Genomic DNA, 15,870 nt, shown 5'->3' with positions numbered 1-15,870 from the left:
GCTCCTGGCTTTGACCCAGCCTAGTCCTGGTCCTAGTGGGTATTTGGTGAATAAAGCAGTAGATGAGCTCTTGCTCCATTGGTCTGTGTCTCAATTAAATATTAGAGGGAGAGAGAGAGAAGAAAGAATGCAAAGTCCAGGAACAGAGGGGAAGCACCTGCTCCCTGTGGCTGGCACCTGGCATTTGTTAGCCCCGGCCCCACCAACCTTCTCTGCAGCTTTCCAAGCCTATGTTTTTATCAGTCCAAGGTGGTACACGGGCTGCCAGCCACAGGAACAGACAGCTGCCCCCTGAGAGGGCAGAAGGTGCCTGACCTCACAGGGGTACCCTAGAGGGTCAAAGCATCAGTGCCCCTACAGCAGGATTCTAGACAAGGGAGAAGCAGGACTGCCCATGTGGTAGCTGCTAGCCATAGTCTGCTGCTGTTCTGATGTAAACTTGGGGGCTGGCACTGTGGCACAGCATGTTAAGCTTCTGCTTACAGTGCTGGTATCCCATGTGGGTACCAGTTCAAGTCCAGGCTGCTCCATTTCCCATCCAGCTCCCTGCTGATGTGTCTGGGAAAGCAGTGGAGGGCGGCCCAAGTGCACAGGCCCCTGCACCCATGTGGCAGATCCAGATGCAGTTTCAGATTCTGGGCTTCATCCTGGCCCAGCCCTGGCTTCTTTGGCCTTGTAACAGCAGATGAAAGATCCCTCTTTCTCACTCTGAGTTTCCAATAAACAAATAAGTCTACTTAAAAAAATAATAATAATGTAGACCTGTGTGATAGCTCAATTGACTAATTCCTCCCCGTCCCCCACTGTAAGCACCAGGATCCCATATGGGATTCCAGCTGTTCCACTTCCCATCCAACTCCCTGCATAGGATCTGGAAAAACAACGGAGGATGGCCCAAAGCCGTGGGAGACCCAGAGGAAGCTCCTGGCTCCTAGCTTTGGATCATCTCAGTTCTGGCCGTTGTGGCCATTTAGGGAGTGGGTCAGCAGACAGAGGATCTTTCTGTCTCTCCTCTCTGTAAATCTGATCTGCCTTTCCAATAAAACAAATAATAAATATTTTTTAAAATAGTAATGCAAGGTTACTTGAAAATAGGTAAGGTCAGAGGTTCCAGTTTTGGTCATAGTAGCCACATGTCAGTGCTCAGTGGCCCAGGGGATAAGCACAGCCTGGACATCAGTGGTAGATAACCATGACATTCAGAAAGTCCTTTGGGCTGGCACTGAGCTGGACGAGGCAGCATATGGGTGGTCCTTTGAGGCCAGTTCCCTGAGGCAGCAGTCCAGACACGCACCTGGCAGGTGCATGGCCAGCCTACCTCCTACTGCCCCTTTCCATTTTGGTTCTGAGGACTCAGTATGGCTGACCCTACCCCAACCCTGGTGTCTCTGCAGGAAATGCATGCACGGGTGAGAAGAGGAGCCAGGTCCACCCAAGGTGAGATGGCACAGCTGGGATGCACAGGATGCCAGAAGGGCAGGGCCATGCCAAGAGGCCTTCGCAGGCTGGGGAGAGTCACCCAGGCTCTGTGCGGGTGGGTTGCCTGCTTGGTCACATTCAGACGCCAGTCACATTGCGGCTCAGAGGTGCGGCTCGGAGGTGCGGGAGATGGCAGGCCAGGTTGTCCTGGGCCTCACCGCCTTCCTGCAGGAGTCAGCCCTGCCTCCATCCCCAGAGCTTCCTATCTTTTTGTAAAAGAGCAAGAGGCAGTGATCCTGCAGGCTTCCTGTCCCTGCAAAGCCAGAAGTGGCTCCAGGGAGCTGAGGCTCATCCTAGGAGCCCCAGGCCGGTAGGGAACTGTGCACAGCCCTAGTCCTCCTTCATGAGCTGACTGTTGGGGTCTGTGACACCCGAGTGACAGTGAAGTACCCGCTAGGTCACAGGTGTGACAAACCTGGCCGAGACAGCGAGCGTGTGCTGCTACTTCAGTCGGCTCCAAGTCACTTCTACAAAATGGCATTCTAACTGAAGGACACCAAGATGGAAGAGAACGTGAATGGGAGTAATTCAATTGTATTCACTTTAAAAAATTAGCCAAAAATAATGGTTAACTAGGAATAGCACATTTTTACCCCTCCCCCCGTAGGCTAAAATGTCCATATTTTTGAACACTAAGGTAAAAGATATCACTTCTGTGTGGTGATACTCAGATCAAAAGCTGTGGCAGGGGGTTGGTGTTGCAGTGCAGTAGGTTAGGCTGCCACCTGCAACCCCCAGTATCCCATATGAGCCACAGCTGAAGTCCCAGCTGTTCTGCTTCTCATCCAGCCTCCTCTAATGCAGCTGGGAAAGCAGCAGAGGATGGGCCATGTACTTGGGTCTCTGTCACCCACAAAGGAGACCCTACTGGAGCTCCAGGCTCCTGGTCATTGTGGCCATTTGGGAAGTGAACCACTGGATGGCAGGCATCTCTCTCTCTCACTCTGGCTTTGAAATAAATACAAGTCTTCAGTGGATCCGCCCTGGAATGGCAAGGAGGAGCCCTTGGACCTCTTCTCAGAGCTGTGCGCTAAGCGGCTGGCCCCCTCCTCTGTCGTAGTGACCTGCGTGGAGCAGCGGATGCAGCTGACATTCCAGCTACAGGAGTCATGGCTGCGCCCTGTGCTGCGAAGCAACCGGGTTGAATACTGTCGATGCACCAGCAGCGGACCTCAGTGCCATTCGGTGCCTGTCAGAAGTACGTGCGGCTTCCCGCTCGCCTGGGGGGGAGGGGAGTTCAGGCGCGCGTCCCTTCAGATCCCCTCGCTCGGAGATCCCTTCCCGGAACACACTCGGACTCCAGCGAAGAGGAAGGTCAGAGTGACCTGGAGTGAGGCTAGGGCTGCTCTGCGCTGCGCTCCGGTTTCAGGGACCCATACCTAGAAGGGAGCGTGGGGAGATGGCACCTGCTTTAAGGTCTGCTGGGAGGAGCCAGGCTGTACAGCATGGGCACTCTCAGACCATGTGTTGGCTCTGCAGGCTGCAGTGAACCTCGCTGTCTCAACGGGGGCACCTGCTGGCAGGCGCAGTACTTCTCAGACTTTGTCTGCCAATGCCCTGAAGGGTTTGTCGGGAAGCGTTGCGATATAGGTGAGTGGGTATGAGTGAGGGACCTCAGTCCTGACTCCACATCTGCCCAGGTGGTGGGGGCCAAGGGCAAGGGCTGGGCCAGGGAGGGACCAGGTGAGGGGTCGGTGGGTGGGGGTGGGCGGATGTGTGGATGTTTGGCAAACCCAAACAACAGAGGGCCTCAGCGCTTGAGATGACGTGGGTCCTGCTCCCGAGCAGATACCAGGACCAAGTGCTACAGGGACAAGGGCATCGGCTACAGGGGCACCTGGAGCACCTCGGAGAGCGGGGCTGAGTGTATCAACTGGAGCAGCAAGTGGCTGGCCATGAAACCCTACAACGGGCGGAGACCCAATGCCCTGCAACTGGGCCTGGGGAACCACAACTACTGCAGGTGAGGAAGACCCAGGCCCGGTGCCATCCCAGGGTCTGCAGCTTGCTCTCCGGAGCCCACTGCATGCCATGGCAGTGGTGGCTAAGGCCCTAGGGGGTGCTAGGGTTGCCCTTTTCCAGCAGAAACCCTGCCCAGGTGTCAAGGGGTCGCAATCACCTCCCACCTCCCTTCCTCAAGAGACAAACCAAGTCCTCCATAGGTTGGTTCACTGCTCCTTGGCCTCCCTGCCACACCCTAATGCCTGCAACAGCCCAGCAGGGCCAGGCCACAGGCAGCAGCCTGGAGCTCTACCCGTCTCGCCCCAGAATTCGGCCATCACCCATCTGAGCAGGAAGCTGGAGTCAGGGGATTTGGGAGTGGATCCGGGACCAAAGCGCTGTGGTTGGGATGTGCTTGTCCTAAGAAAGCTCTTGACTGCAAGCAGTGGTCTAGCCGGGGTGGGGTGGGGGGTTTGTTCCATTTATTGTAAATAAATAGAAATGCCATACAGCGAGAGGGAGGAGACAGACGGAGACCTCTCATACGTTAGTTCGCTCCCCCAATGACCTCATCAGCCAAGGCAGGCCCAGGCCAAAGCCAGGAACCCTGTCAGGTGTCCCATTTGGGTATAAGGGGTCCCAAGCATTTGGGCCATCCTCTGCTCCTTTCCTAGGTGCCTTAGCGGAGAGCTGAAAGAAAAGTGGAACAGCGGGCCCGGTGGGGTGGCCTAGCACATTAAATCCTTGCCTTGAACATGCCAGGATCCCAGAAAAGTCCTTTTCTAATCCTGGGTGCCGGTTCTAATCCTGGCAGACCCACTTCCCACCCAGCTCACTGCTTGTGGTCTGGGAAAGCAGTGAAGGACAGCCAAAAGGCTTGGAACCCTGCACCCATGCAGGAGACCCAGAAGAGCTCTTGACTCCTGGATTCAGACTGGCGCACCTATGGCAGTTGCAGTCACTTGGGGAGTGAATCAGTGGATGGAAGATTTTCCTCTCTGTCTCTCCTGCTTTCTATATCTATCCAACTTTGCAATAAAAAAATAAATAAATCTTTTTTTAAAAAAATGGAGCAGCCAGAGAGTCTGAACTGGTGTCCATATGGAATGTTACAGGTGGAGCTTTAATGCACTATTCCACCGTTAACTTTCCCTGGCTGCTTTTTTATTTTTTTTTGTTTTGTTTTTTTTGGTTTTTTTTGTTTTTTTTTTTAGAAACCCAGACAAAGACGTGAAGCCCTGGTGCTATGTCTTCAAGACAGGGAAATACGCCCCAGAATTCTGCAGCGTGCCCATCTGCCCCAAGGGTAAGAGGCAGCCCCGCCCAGCCCCGCCCAGCCCCGCCCCAGCCCCGCCCCACTCAGCCCTGCCCTGCCCCACCCAGCCCAGCCCCTGCCCAGCCCCGCCCAGCTCCACCATCACCCATGGGAGGAATCTAGGATGCCCAGGCTGACAGTCCTGTAGCCCTGGAAGGGCCAGGAGACAGAAGGCCTCTCCCAGGCTTGACTTCTGGCCATTTGGTCCTGAGGTCATCTCTGGACCTCTGGAGACAGACAAGGGAGAGGGTGGGAGTGAGTCAGTGGCTTCCAGTCCTTTCCAGAAAGAATGGATTTTCTCCCACTTCCAGTGTTCTCCGGGTTTTGTGCAGGCCGCGGTGTGTTGCAGGCCCCCCAGCCGGCCCACTCCCACATTTAGGAGATGTCATTTCAGTGCAGAGGCCCCTCTCGTTCCAGGGAAAGACGGGGAGTGCTATTCCGGGAAGGGGCAGGCGTACCGTGGCACCCACAGTCAGACCTTGTCGGGCACCAGTTGCCTCCAATGGGATTCCATGCTCCTCAGGAACAAGCAGTACACGGCCTGGCACAGGAACGCAGAGGCTCTAGGCCTGGGCCGGCACAACTACTGCAGGTGCGCAGGATCCGGGCACAGGGGGCCAGGGGAGGCGAGCAGTGAGTGCAGGGGCGTGGGTGGGAGAAGGGGAAGAGGTGAGGCACGGGTGGGGAGCGGGGAGGGGGACAAGCAGTGCACGTCGGGGAGGGGGTGGCGAAAGGAGCCCATGTACCTGCTAGCCAAACCGAGAAGAGCCAGGGTGCCTCCTCACCCACCAGACACCCCTAACCTTGCTCTCAGCTCAGGTTCTCACCTGTAGGCTGACTGAGCCTCTATCTATTCCCATGATGGAAACCTCCACCTCCCTTGTCATCCAGGAACCCAAATGGGGCCGCCAAACCCTGGTGCCATGTGTGGAAGAATCGCAGGCCAATGCGGGAATTCTGCGATGTACCCCAGTGTGGTAAGGGCCACGCCCCAGCATGGGCTCACTTCCCCTGGCCCATCCCCCATCTCCTGCTACCACCACCACCCCATCCTCCACCCCTAACTCCAGCTCTTCACAGCCAGTCACTGTCAGGAAGGCCCGGTCTGGGTGGAGAATGAATGGGTTGACAGGTGCAGGAGCTGAGGTGGGGGTGGCCTCATATCCCTGTGTCCACGTTTGCCATGGGCGGGGGTGATGGGAGGGCAGGGAGCAAGGGAAGATGAGGAAGATGAGGAAGAGGAAGGATCTCGCTTCTTAGATGACAAGGCACCAGCACCAGACAACCACATGAGGAGAGACCCTCTCCATGTCCGGAAGTCATCTCTCTAAAGTCACTGGCCCGGGGCTCTGGGTGGTCCTGGGGGGCTCCCCGACTGCCTTGCCCTGCCGTGCACCCATGCCGTCCTCCTCCTGCACACTGCTCCCAACCTCACACTAGGGAACCAGGCTCCTCCTGAGCAGTGAGTTGGAGAAAGGCAGATGCAGCTAAAACAAGAGGCAGACTGGATTCCTGCAAGTCCTGGGCTGGACTGCCACGTTCCTCCAGTGGGCAGGGAGCACACAGCCTGGGCCCTGCACGGAGCCTTTCTCCTGGGCTCGTCCCGCCCCTCTGCCAAGAGCTTAGGACTGGCAGGACAAGTAGGGCAGCTGTGGCACTTCATGGCTTCCCAAGCTTCATGGCTTCACAAGCTGCTCCGAGGAAGGAGCAGACAAACCCCATGGAGAGTCCAGCCCGTGAGGGGCCCCCGGGGACCTTGACAGCAGCTCAGCCTGGCCCCTTTCACCAGCAAGTGGTCATGCAGGGGGGCTTTGCTTAACAGGCTGGCTGTTCCTTCCCCCCTGCCCACCTGCGCCTCGGCCCTGTGGGCAGTGACCACAGGCCTCACTTCTTATCATCCCGCAGCCACCTGTGGCCTGAGGCAGGACAAGCAGCCACAGCCCCGCATCAAGGGGGGACTGTACGCCGACATCACGGCGCACCCCTGGCAGGCTGCCATCTTCACCAACCACCGGAGGTCACCAGGGGAGCGGTTCCTGTGCGGGGGCATCCTGATCAGCTCCTGCTGGGTGCTGTCGGCGGCCCACTGCTTCCAGGACAGGTGAGGGGCTGGGCGGCCCAGGGGGCGTCTCCTCTCCCCACACCTGCCAAAGCCGGCATCCTGAGGCTGTGTCTCCATCGCCCCCACAGCTTCCCACAGCAGCGGCTTAAGGTGGTCTTGGGCAGAACGTACACCTTGGCGCCTGCCCCGCAAGAACAGAAGTTTGAGGTGGAGAAGTACACGGTGCACAAGGAATTTGATGATAATACTTTCGACAACGACATCGGTAAGACGTCATCATGCTCCACCTTTAGGGGGCAGGTGCGCCCCCCAACCTCTGTGTTCACACACTCTTCCTCCTCCGCCACCATCCCGCTCCTCCTTCCCCAGCCAGCTCTTCCAGCCTATCCTTCTCGTCCCGGCTCATCCTCTTCCTCACTCTGGCTCACTCACAGCGCTGCTAAAGCTGAAATCGGCCTCGTCGTCCTGTGCTCAGGAAAGCCTCTACGTGCGCCCCGTCTGCCTCCCCGAAGCCAGCCTGCAGCTGCCCGACTGGACCGAATGTGAGCTGTCAGGCTACGGCAAGCACGAGGAGTGTAAGTGCCGGCAAGTGGTAGGTAGCCAGCCTCTGCCGTGGGCAGGGCGGCCCATCCCACCCAGGAAGGGACACGCTGCTCTGTCGTCCCCCCGACACACACACACACCGCGGGCACGTGACCACCTGCTCCACCTCTCAGCCGAGGAACAGTGCACATCTCAGGTGGCAGGGATGCTGGCCTCAGATGCAGAGCCTGGGGTTTGTGAGTTTGGGCTGCTGGACCACAGCCTGGGGTTCATCATATTCATGATGCACTTATTAGCTGCTTGAACCTGAGTGTGAACATCTATTCTAGCCGTCCCCAAGCCCATTTGCTCACTGGTGGAGGGGGTGACTGTCATCTGAATGCCAGAGGAGATCTAGGATCTCCCCCTCCCAGCAGGGCGTCCAAGCTACTGTTGGACCCTTTGCCGCCACCCTCCTAAACTTCATAACGCTCCTCCCATCTCTTGCAGCATCTCTGTACTACTCCGAGCAGCTGAAGGAGGCACATGTGCGGCTGTACCCCGCCAGCCGCTGCACCCCCCAGTATCTGAGGAATAGGACTGTCACGGCCAACATGCTGTGTGCTGGAGACACCCGGACTGGAGGCAACGAGGTCAACCTGCATGATGCCTGCAAAGTAAGCGGTAAAGGGAAGGGAGGTTCCTAGGCCTGCTGCAGGCTCCAACCGGGAAGGGGACTGAGTCCCAGCCAGGGCCCCACCCCCACTCCTGGAACAAAGCTACTGGAGCAAGATCAAAGTCACCTGCACCGAGACACCTGCGGTGCAGGAAATTTCCCCAGTGGCTGCACAGGAAGCTCCACCCAGAGTGGGATTTCCTGTGGGCCCCAGGCCAGCCAGGGCGCTGGTGAAGTGATGGAGCTGGGGAGGAGACACAAGGGATGGAAGGACGTGACCTCAGCTTCTGGGGGCACTGGGACAGCAGCCTGGGAAGGGGCGAGGGGTGACAGGCGAGCTGCTAGGATGCTGGCAGGGAGTTCTGCAAGCTCCTAGTCAGTCCTAACATGATGGGCAAGCAAACATCTAGATTCTCTGGGTCGACATTCCTTTATTTATTTTAGTTTAGTTTATTTGAAAGGTAGCGTGGCAGACACAGGGACACACACATACACACATCTTTCATTCATTGGCTCAATCCTCACATGGCCACAGAAGCCAGGACTGGACCCGTGTGAAACCAGGAGCCTGGAACTCCATCCAGGTCTCCCACGTGGGGGGCACTGGGGCCATCCTCTGGTGCTTTCCCAGGTGCTGGGTGGGCAGTGGAGCAGCCGGGGCATCACACCTGCACTGTGACATGAGTGCAGCGGAGGCAGCGGCTCAGTCACTGTGCCACAATGTCGGCCTGTGTGGTGCTATTCTCACCAGAATTGGCCCTTCAGCTCACACTGCTGGTGTGAAGACCTAAGTACAGCTGAGGGATGGCTGCTGCTCGGGCATCTGTGCTGACCACATGCCAGGCTCTCTGCTGGCATTGGGGAAAGAATGGGACTCGGCTCTTGCATTGAGGCATCTGTGGATGGGATGGGTGTCTACCAGCCATCCCCCTGCCCCCTGCCAGCAACTTTGACTGCCTCTGCAGTCCCACTGTGTGTGGTTTCCTTGGAAACCACCCGTCAGGCACCAGGCTGGGTGTGGAGTGAAACAGCAGCCCGCCTGTGTGCCTGGAGTAAAGCACAAGACCCGCCTTGTGACATCCGTACTAATGTGGTGGAGAGGCAGGTGGACAGAATTCCCATTGGCTGGTCCACTCCCCACAAAGCCCACAGAGCCTGGGGCTGAAGCCAGCAGCCAGGAACCCAGGCCAAGCCCCCCCGTGGGTGCAAGAACTCTCACCTGCTACCAGAGTCAGGAGTGGAGCTGGGCCCCACCCCAGATACTCAGGTTCAGGGTGTGGGCGTCTTAATCAGCATTTTCAAAAGATGTTCATTTCAAAGGCAGAATTATAGAGTGAGGGCGAGACAAGGTCTAGTGGCCACAACCGGGCCAGGCCAAAGCCAGGAGCCGGCAGCGTCTTCTGAGTCCCCCACAGGGGTTCTGGGGTCCAGGCACTAGGTCATCCTCCACTGCTTTCCTAGGTGCATTAGCAGGAAGCTGGATCAGAAGTGGGGCAGCTGAGACTAGAACGGGTCCCCATATGGGATGCTGGCACCCCAGATGAAGGCTTTATTTACCATGCCATAGTGCCAACCCCAGTTTATTGAATTTCAAGTCCTGCCTCCAATTGCCCGGGTGAGGCCAGAGCAGATAGGCACAGGACTCAGTTAGCTGACATGACATTGGCCTTGTCTGAACTCAGAACCTTGAAGAATACAGCAGCCGGGCTCTGGACACCTGCCCCCATCCTCTTCCTCGCTTACAGGGTGTCTTCTCTTGCAGGGTGACTCAGGAGGCCCCCTGGTGTGCATGAAGGACGGACGCATGATCTTGCTGGGCATCATCAGCTGGGGAGAAGGATGTGGGGAGAAGGACCTGCCGGGTGTCTACACCAAGGTTACCAATTACCTGAACTGGATTCAGCAACACATGAAGCCCTGAGTGGGCGACACAGCCCCCTCATCCTCTTCCCAAGACCAAGAGGCACATCAAGGCACAGGGCAGCTGTCGGGGAGAGTCCACAAGGGAGGGACTAGTGAGCATGTCCCCAGGTGGATGAAAGGTTGATAAATTAGGCCGCTCCTCCCTGCATATCCTCCTGAGAGATCAGCTCATCCTGGGTAGTCTGCAACTACTGGGTCCTTCCAGCAGGAGGCGGTGCAGCAGCTGGAGGAATAGAAAGTACAATTGCAATCCCCAGAGCCAACTTCTGTGGCTGGGGACAACTCGGGCTGGCCCGAGGGGCCACGTTGGGCCAATCCACCCTTCAGATCCGGTATCCCGCCCATCCCCCTCTGTTACATTTGTGTACAGTGTAAATCTTTTGTGGGCAATGGAGACAATTGTTACCACTCTGATCACTGGTAAAAACTAAGCTGTAGCATATTGTTATGGATCCTTTCTCCTTGTTCCTGTCTGTTGCCACTACCCTGTATTATAACAAACCTAAATAATAAATGTAGATATCTTTGTCACATTTTCCCCCAATGCCAGAATGGAATGGCCTTGTCATCTCCGCCACCCCAGGGCCCCCTTCTCAGTGTGTCTGTTTGGCTGACTTTTTCATATGCGTCCCACATGTTGGGTCCTCGCTGTTTATCACCAAGCAGTGCACCAGGTGCCAGGGTGAGCAGAAAAGGGAGGAGAGAGGGGATGACGCCTGGTTTAGACAAACGACAAGGAGGCAGGATGGAGCTGGGCCAGAGTCACGGTGACTCAGCCGACTTTGGAGGGTTGGGAGAATCCTACGGATGAAAAAACAGAATCAGAGTAGGGCTCTGGGCTGGCGGACAGGTGGCAGGAAGGCTGTGGCAAGAGGGAAAACCTCGTGTGAGCGTCCAGCCGTGAGGAGGACAAGGACATGTGGCAAGGTTGGCCTGAAGCTTGGGTTGGACCTTGGCTGTCAGCTCAGGGCCATGTAGAGTGTAACAGGCGGGGGCAGTTAGGCAAGTGGCGACGGGAGGGCAGTGGTCACACTAGCGGGGGACTCTGTGCATGGTAGGCGTTGTGGTGATGGGAAGTTCCATGGATGGTGCAGCCCAGCAGCCAGTCCTGGTGTCCTGTTCACACACACACACACACACACACACACACACACACACACACATATCCTATTTTGCTTTGCCACTCATTAGGAAGAATGAACTGCCAGTCCGGCCCCCACAAGTGTGCTTGCACAAACAATGCACTTCTCTCTACTTCTCTCGGGCTTTCCTACGACGTGTGAGAGGTGGGGCTCCTTCTGCTTGCAAAGACCATGTGGCCGCTGCAGTGTTTAGCGTCAGGCCAGGGGGAGGAAGGTCTTCACCTCTTGGCGGGGAGAAGTGTGCTAGGCTCACAGCTTCTTCTGCAAAGCAGCAGAGATTGGCTAGCTGGGTAAGGGAGCTTCTTGAGTTAATGCATGCCACACAGACTGCTCACCAAATGAGTACCAGGATCTTATTTTAGGCAGATTGGGGCCACCACATCTCCAGCTGGCCCTGTGTTCCCTGGAAGTGGCCAGCCTCTAGGGATGGGAAAGCCAGCTTTTACAAGCCCCAGCATTCCTCCTGGATGTCCTGGGAACGAGGGAGCCCAGGAAGACAATTGCTGACTGAGCTACAGGGCAGGCCAGGGTCTCAGCTCAGCGGGGAAGGGCTGTGTGAAGTATGCTAAAAATCTCAAAAGGGCAGCTGCTCAACCCAGGGCAGGGACCTCAGGATCAAATGCCTAGAACTTGACAGGGGATGGGATAGGGATGGAAGGAAAAATTAAATATTATTTCCTAATTTCCCCGAGCTGGCTAATACAACAAATAGATGTCAGCAGGCCCGAAGGACCATGCCAAATACATGATTCCCACCCAGTACTTAGCGTCTTGGAGGGAAGCGTGATCCACAAGCAGCATGGATGACACGAAGGTGCCACCTGCTGGCCATAGAGGGAAGTACAATTAGAAGAAAATCACCACCACACCCGGTACTACTTGCAGACCCAGGGGAGCTGGTGGATGTGCGCCCCTTCTCCACGGAGGGCGGCAGCGGGATGGGAGCGTTCCAACACCTCTCAGTGCACCCCTGAAACCACAAACAGCACCAAACTCTACACTCCTATGTACCAGATTATTCTGTCACATAGGAGGGTACAGCAGAAAGTTCATGTGCCTGGTGCAGTGGCCCAGCGGCTAAAGTCCTCACCTTGAACATGCCAGGATCCCATATGGACACCGATTCTAATACCAGCAGCCCCGCTTCCCATCCAGCTCCCTGCTTGTGGCCTGAGAAAGCAGTTGAGGACATCCCAAAGCCTTGGGGACCCTGCACCTGCATGTGGAACTCGGAAGGGGTTTCTAGCTCCTGGCTTCAGATCAGCGCAGCTCAGCCATTGCGGTCACTTGGGGAGTGAATCATCAGGTGGAGGATCTTCCTCTCTGTCTCTCCTCCTCTCTATATATCTGACTTTGCAATAAAAATAAATAAATCTTAATTTTAAAAAAGTACATGAGAGAGGCAGATTCTGAAACAACTGCCAAATCATTTCAGAAGCTGTCTGCGGCAAAATAAACATTGTCTAGTGTCTCTGCAGCCATTTTTGAAGCAGCTTGCACACTGACAAGTTTACTTTGGAAATGAGGACAAGAAGAGGTTGGTAACTATCAACAGAACACTTCTAACAAACTGCCATGAGACATGTGACGGTGCCTTCTCAGCCTTTACTTGCTTGGTGACCCCTTGCTGAAGCCCCTGCGGGGGTGCCATGCTTGCCTGCATGACGGAGTCCCTCGATCAGCACACGACTCCCTGCCACATGCCGAATGCCTCTCCGTGCCGCTCACTGTGCCTGTAACCTTTGCAGTTTGAGGTGTGATGGCAAGACCAGCAGGGAATCCCCTCTCCCCTCTTCCCGGTTTCCCAGACAGCTTCATCTTTACCCCAGAGCCTAGTGACCTTCCCAAACCTCCCCACATGGTCTTCCTTCCTTGAAAACTTCCACTCCTCCCGCACTCTGGGCCAGCCCATTGCCAAGTGGGCAAAAGGCTACTTGGCTACCAGCACTGTGATACCCAAACAAGCGGCTCATACCTTGGATGACTAACGGGCGGGCCGTGCACAGGTGGGAATACATTCAACAGAGGGCCACGTCATATCTAGCATGGCAAGAAGGAACAGGGCAGTGTAGACACTTGGTTTAAAAACTAAGCATCTCTGGAATTTTCCAATTAGAATCTTCAGACCATGGTTGTCAGCTTCATGGAACTGAAACAGTGAAACCGTGGGGGGAAGGAATGGCATGCTGAACAAAGACAAAGACAGAGAGGATAAAATATGGATAATTATAAATCCTTGCGATGCTCAGGAAATGAGCCTTTCATTTAAATACTTTAAGGTTATTTTATTATTATTATTATTATTATTATTATTATTATTATTATTGGAAAGGCGGATATACAGAGAGGAAAGACAGAGAGGAAGATCTTCCGTCCGATGATTCACTCCCCAAGTGACCGCAACAGCCGATGCTATGCCGATCCGAAGCCAGGAGCCTCTTCCGGGTCTCCCACGCGGGTGCAGGGTCCCAAAGCTTTGGGCCGTCCTCGACTGCTTTCCCAGGCCACGGGCAGGGAGCTGGAAGGGAAGCAGTGCTACCGGGATTAGAACCGGCACCCATATGGGATCCCAGGCGTGCAAGGCGAGGACCTTTAACCACTTGCACCACTGCACCGGGCCCAGGTTTGTTTTTTTTTTTTTTTAAGATTTATTTGAAAGGCAGATTTACAGAGACAGAGATCCTCCATCCACTGATTCACTCTTCAAAATATCCACAGTAGCGGGAGCTTGACTGGAATCTGAAGCCAGGAGCCAGGAGCTTCCTCCAGGTCTCCCACGCGGGTGCAGGGTCCCAAGCCTTTGGGCTGTCCTCTGCTGCCTTCCCACACCATAAGCAGGGAGCTGGATCAGAAGTGGAGCAGCCAGGACTAGAACCGGTGCCCAGATGGGGTGCCAGTGTCACAGCTGGTCTACTATGCCATCACACCAGCTCCCGTTTTGAAATGCAGAGTTACAGAGGGAAAGAGACCTGTTGGTTCATTCCTCAAGTGACACTCTTGGCTGGGCCAGGCAGAAGGCAAGGATGGGAGCTTCTCCTGGGTTTCCCACTCAGGTACAGGGCCCAAATAGTCAGGCCTCCTTCCACTGCTTTCTTAGCTACACTAACAGGGAGCTGGGTGGAAAGTGGAACAGCCGGGACATGAACCCACACCCATATGAGAACCCAGCACCACGGGCAGTAGCTTAATGTGCTACACCACAATGCCCATCCTTATTTTCAAAACACATTTCAATTTTATTTGAAAGGCGAAGATGAGAGAGAGAGACGGAGATTTTCCACCTGCTGCTCACCTGGCTGCATCAGGTGGGGCTGGACCAGACTGAAACCTGAAGCCAGCAACTCCACCAGGGTCTCTCAGCAGGGCTACCAGGGCCCCAAGTCCTTGAGCCATCTCCTGTGGCTCTCTGCCCAGCAGCAGGGAGCTGGTACCAAAAGCGGGGCTGGGACTGAAGCTGGCACTCCCATACGGGATGCAGGTGGCCCCAGGAGCACCTGAAGCAGTGCCCCTCTGCCTGCTCCTTAGGGCCCAAGAGAGGCTCACAGGGGGAAAGTGGCTCACCCAGCACCCACTCCCAGATTCCCAGTGTCTCCCAGAAAACAGTGCCTAAGTGAGCCCCTCCCCGCCCCGAGGCAGGTGGACGGAGTGGGGACACGCTTTGAGCAAACACCCACAGCTCAGCATGGGGAAAGCCATGACTTCCCGCCTGTCTTCACCAAGTCAAAGCACCATTTTGTGCTAACACCTCTCATGCCACTCACCCTAGCCTGGAGGCGACACATACTTCCTGCTCAGCTGCCTGCAGGGCACAGAAGCGCAGGGTCCTGGAGCAGGGAATCTCCCACTGCTAGCCGTGGGGAACCAACAGCACACCGGAAACTGGTAAAAGTCAGCTTTATTGTCTCCACAGAATAGCAACTCCACACGTGTTAAACATACACACAACTAAACAGCTCAAGGTAGGCCCTGTCCACTCATGCTGGCCAGTGACCGGGGGTGGCCATGGGGCTGGAGTGGGCTGATGCGACTGGGCCCACCCTCCACATGCTTTCTCCCCCACCACGTGCCTTGAAGCGGGCTGGGCGACCCAAGAGAACCTGAACCGCGCACTCACGGGGCTGCGATGCAGCCAGGAGCCCCAGGCAGCCGGTGCTTTTGTGTGCAGGAGTGCAGCGCGACCTGGGGCTGCTCCAACTCATTTGCTTCCCCACAGCACGGCACACCCAGGGTGACACCGAAAGGAGCAGGACTCAGCCATAAGGCAGGACGCCCAAGGAGAAAGGTCAGGCCAGCAACAGCCCCTGCCCAGGTGCCAGTGAACTGACTTTGGGAGGAGAACTGGCAGGCTCGGTACCCCCACACCTGCTCCTCCTTACCCAACACAAAGCACACCTTGACTTCTTAGGCTACATGTTTCTTTAAAAAGAACAAACAAACGTGTCTTTTACAAGGATGTGTAAACAGCTAGCAGACGCGTGGGACCTGGAGCAAAGTACGCCGCTAGGACCTCACCCCAGAGCAGGCAGTGTATACCTGGCCTCCCCTCTGGGTGGTGGCCAGGCCCTCCTCCTGGGGAAGCGCCAGGCGGGCAGGATCGAGATCCCGGCCCAGCTCGGCCCTGAACTCCATGTCCACATCCACTCCAGGGCCCACCCATGGAGAGGCAAGCTCAGCTGTCTGGGACCAGGGGCAGAGCGTTTCCACAACGGGTCTGGGAGCAGGATGGTGAGCGCCCCCTGAAGGTGACTGAGCATCCGACCGCCATCAGTCCGTACCCGGGTGGGCTTGGAGGCCACAAGCCTCCAGGCAG

The 15,870-nt window shown here is 56.1% G+C and overlaps 1 protein-coding gene across 1 annotated transcript; it reads left to right on the top strand.

Moving 5' to 3' along the window:
- Window positions 1-1,397: 1,397 nt before the first annotated feature.
- Window positions 1,398-10,280, top strand: PLAT (plasminogen activator, tissue type). Its single transcript, XM_040994251.1, has 12 exons — window positions 1,398-1,437; window positions 2,540-2,677; window positions 2,959-3,069; window positions 3,268-3,442; window positions 4,635-4,726; window positions 5,153-5,327; window positions 5,627-5,712; window positions 6,641-6,836; window positions 6,926-7,062; window positions 7,232-7,372; window positions 7,830-7,996; window positions 9,758-10,280. Exons 1-12 carry the CDS (start codon window positions 1,398-1,400, stop codon window positions 9,914-9,916), a joined length of 1,617 nt encoding a protein of 538 aa, XP_040850185.1. The 3' UTR covers window positions 9,917-10,280.
- Window positions 10,281-15,870: the final 5,590 nt, after the last annotated feature.

Source organism: Ochotona curzoniae, unplaced genomic scaffold (assembly GCF_017591425.1).
Source record: "Ochotona curzoniae isolate NIBS_2020 unplaced genomic scaffold, NIBS_Ocur_1.0 contig_899, whole genome shotgun sequence".
NCBI lineage: Eukaryota > Metazoa > Chordata > Mammalia > Lagomorpha > Ochotonidae > Ochotona > Ochotona curzoniae.
This window is presented reverse-complemented; position numbering and strand designations above follow the sequence as displayed.

What these genes read in the sequence shown, in the direction of transcription:
- PLAT (XM_040994251.1), top strand. Translation starts at nt 1,398, where the DNA reads ATGCATGCACGGGTGAGAAGAGGAGCCAGGTCCACCCAAG. An exon ending in GCCCACTGCTTCCAGGACAG is followed by an intron (nt 6,837 to 6,925) that starts GTGAGGGGCTGG and finishes TCGCCCCCACAG; the next exon opens with CTTCCCACAGCAGCGGCTTA. An exon ending in TACTTTCGACAACGACATCG is followed by an intron (nt 7,063 to 7,231) that starts GTAAGACGTCAT and finishes GCTCACTCACAG; the next exon opens with CGCTGCTAAAGCTGAAATCG.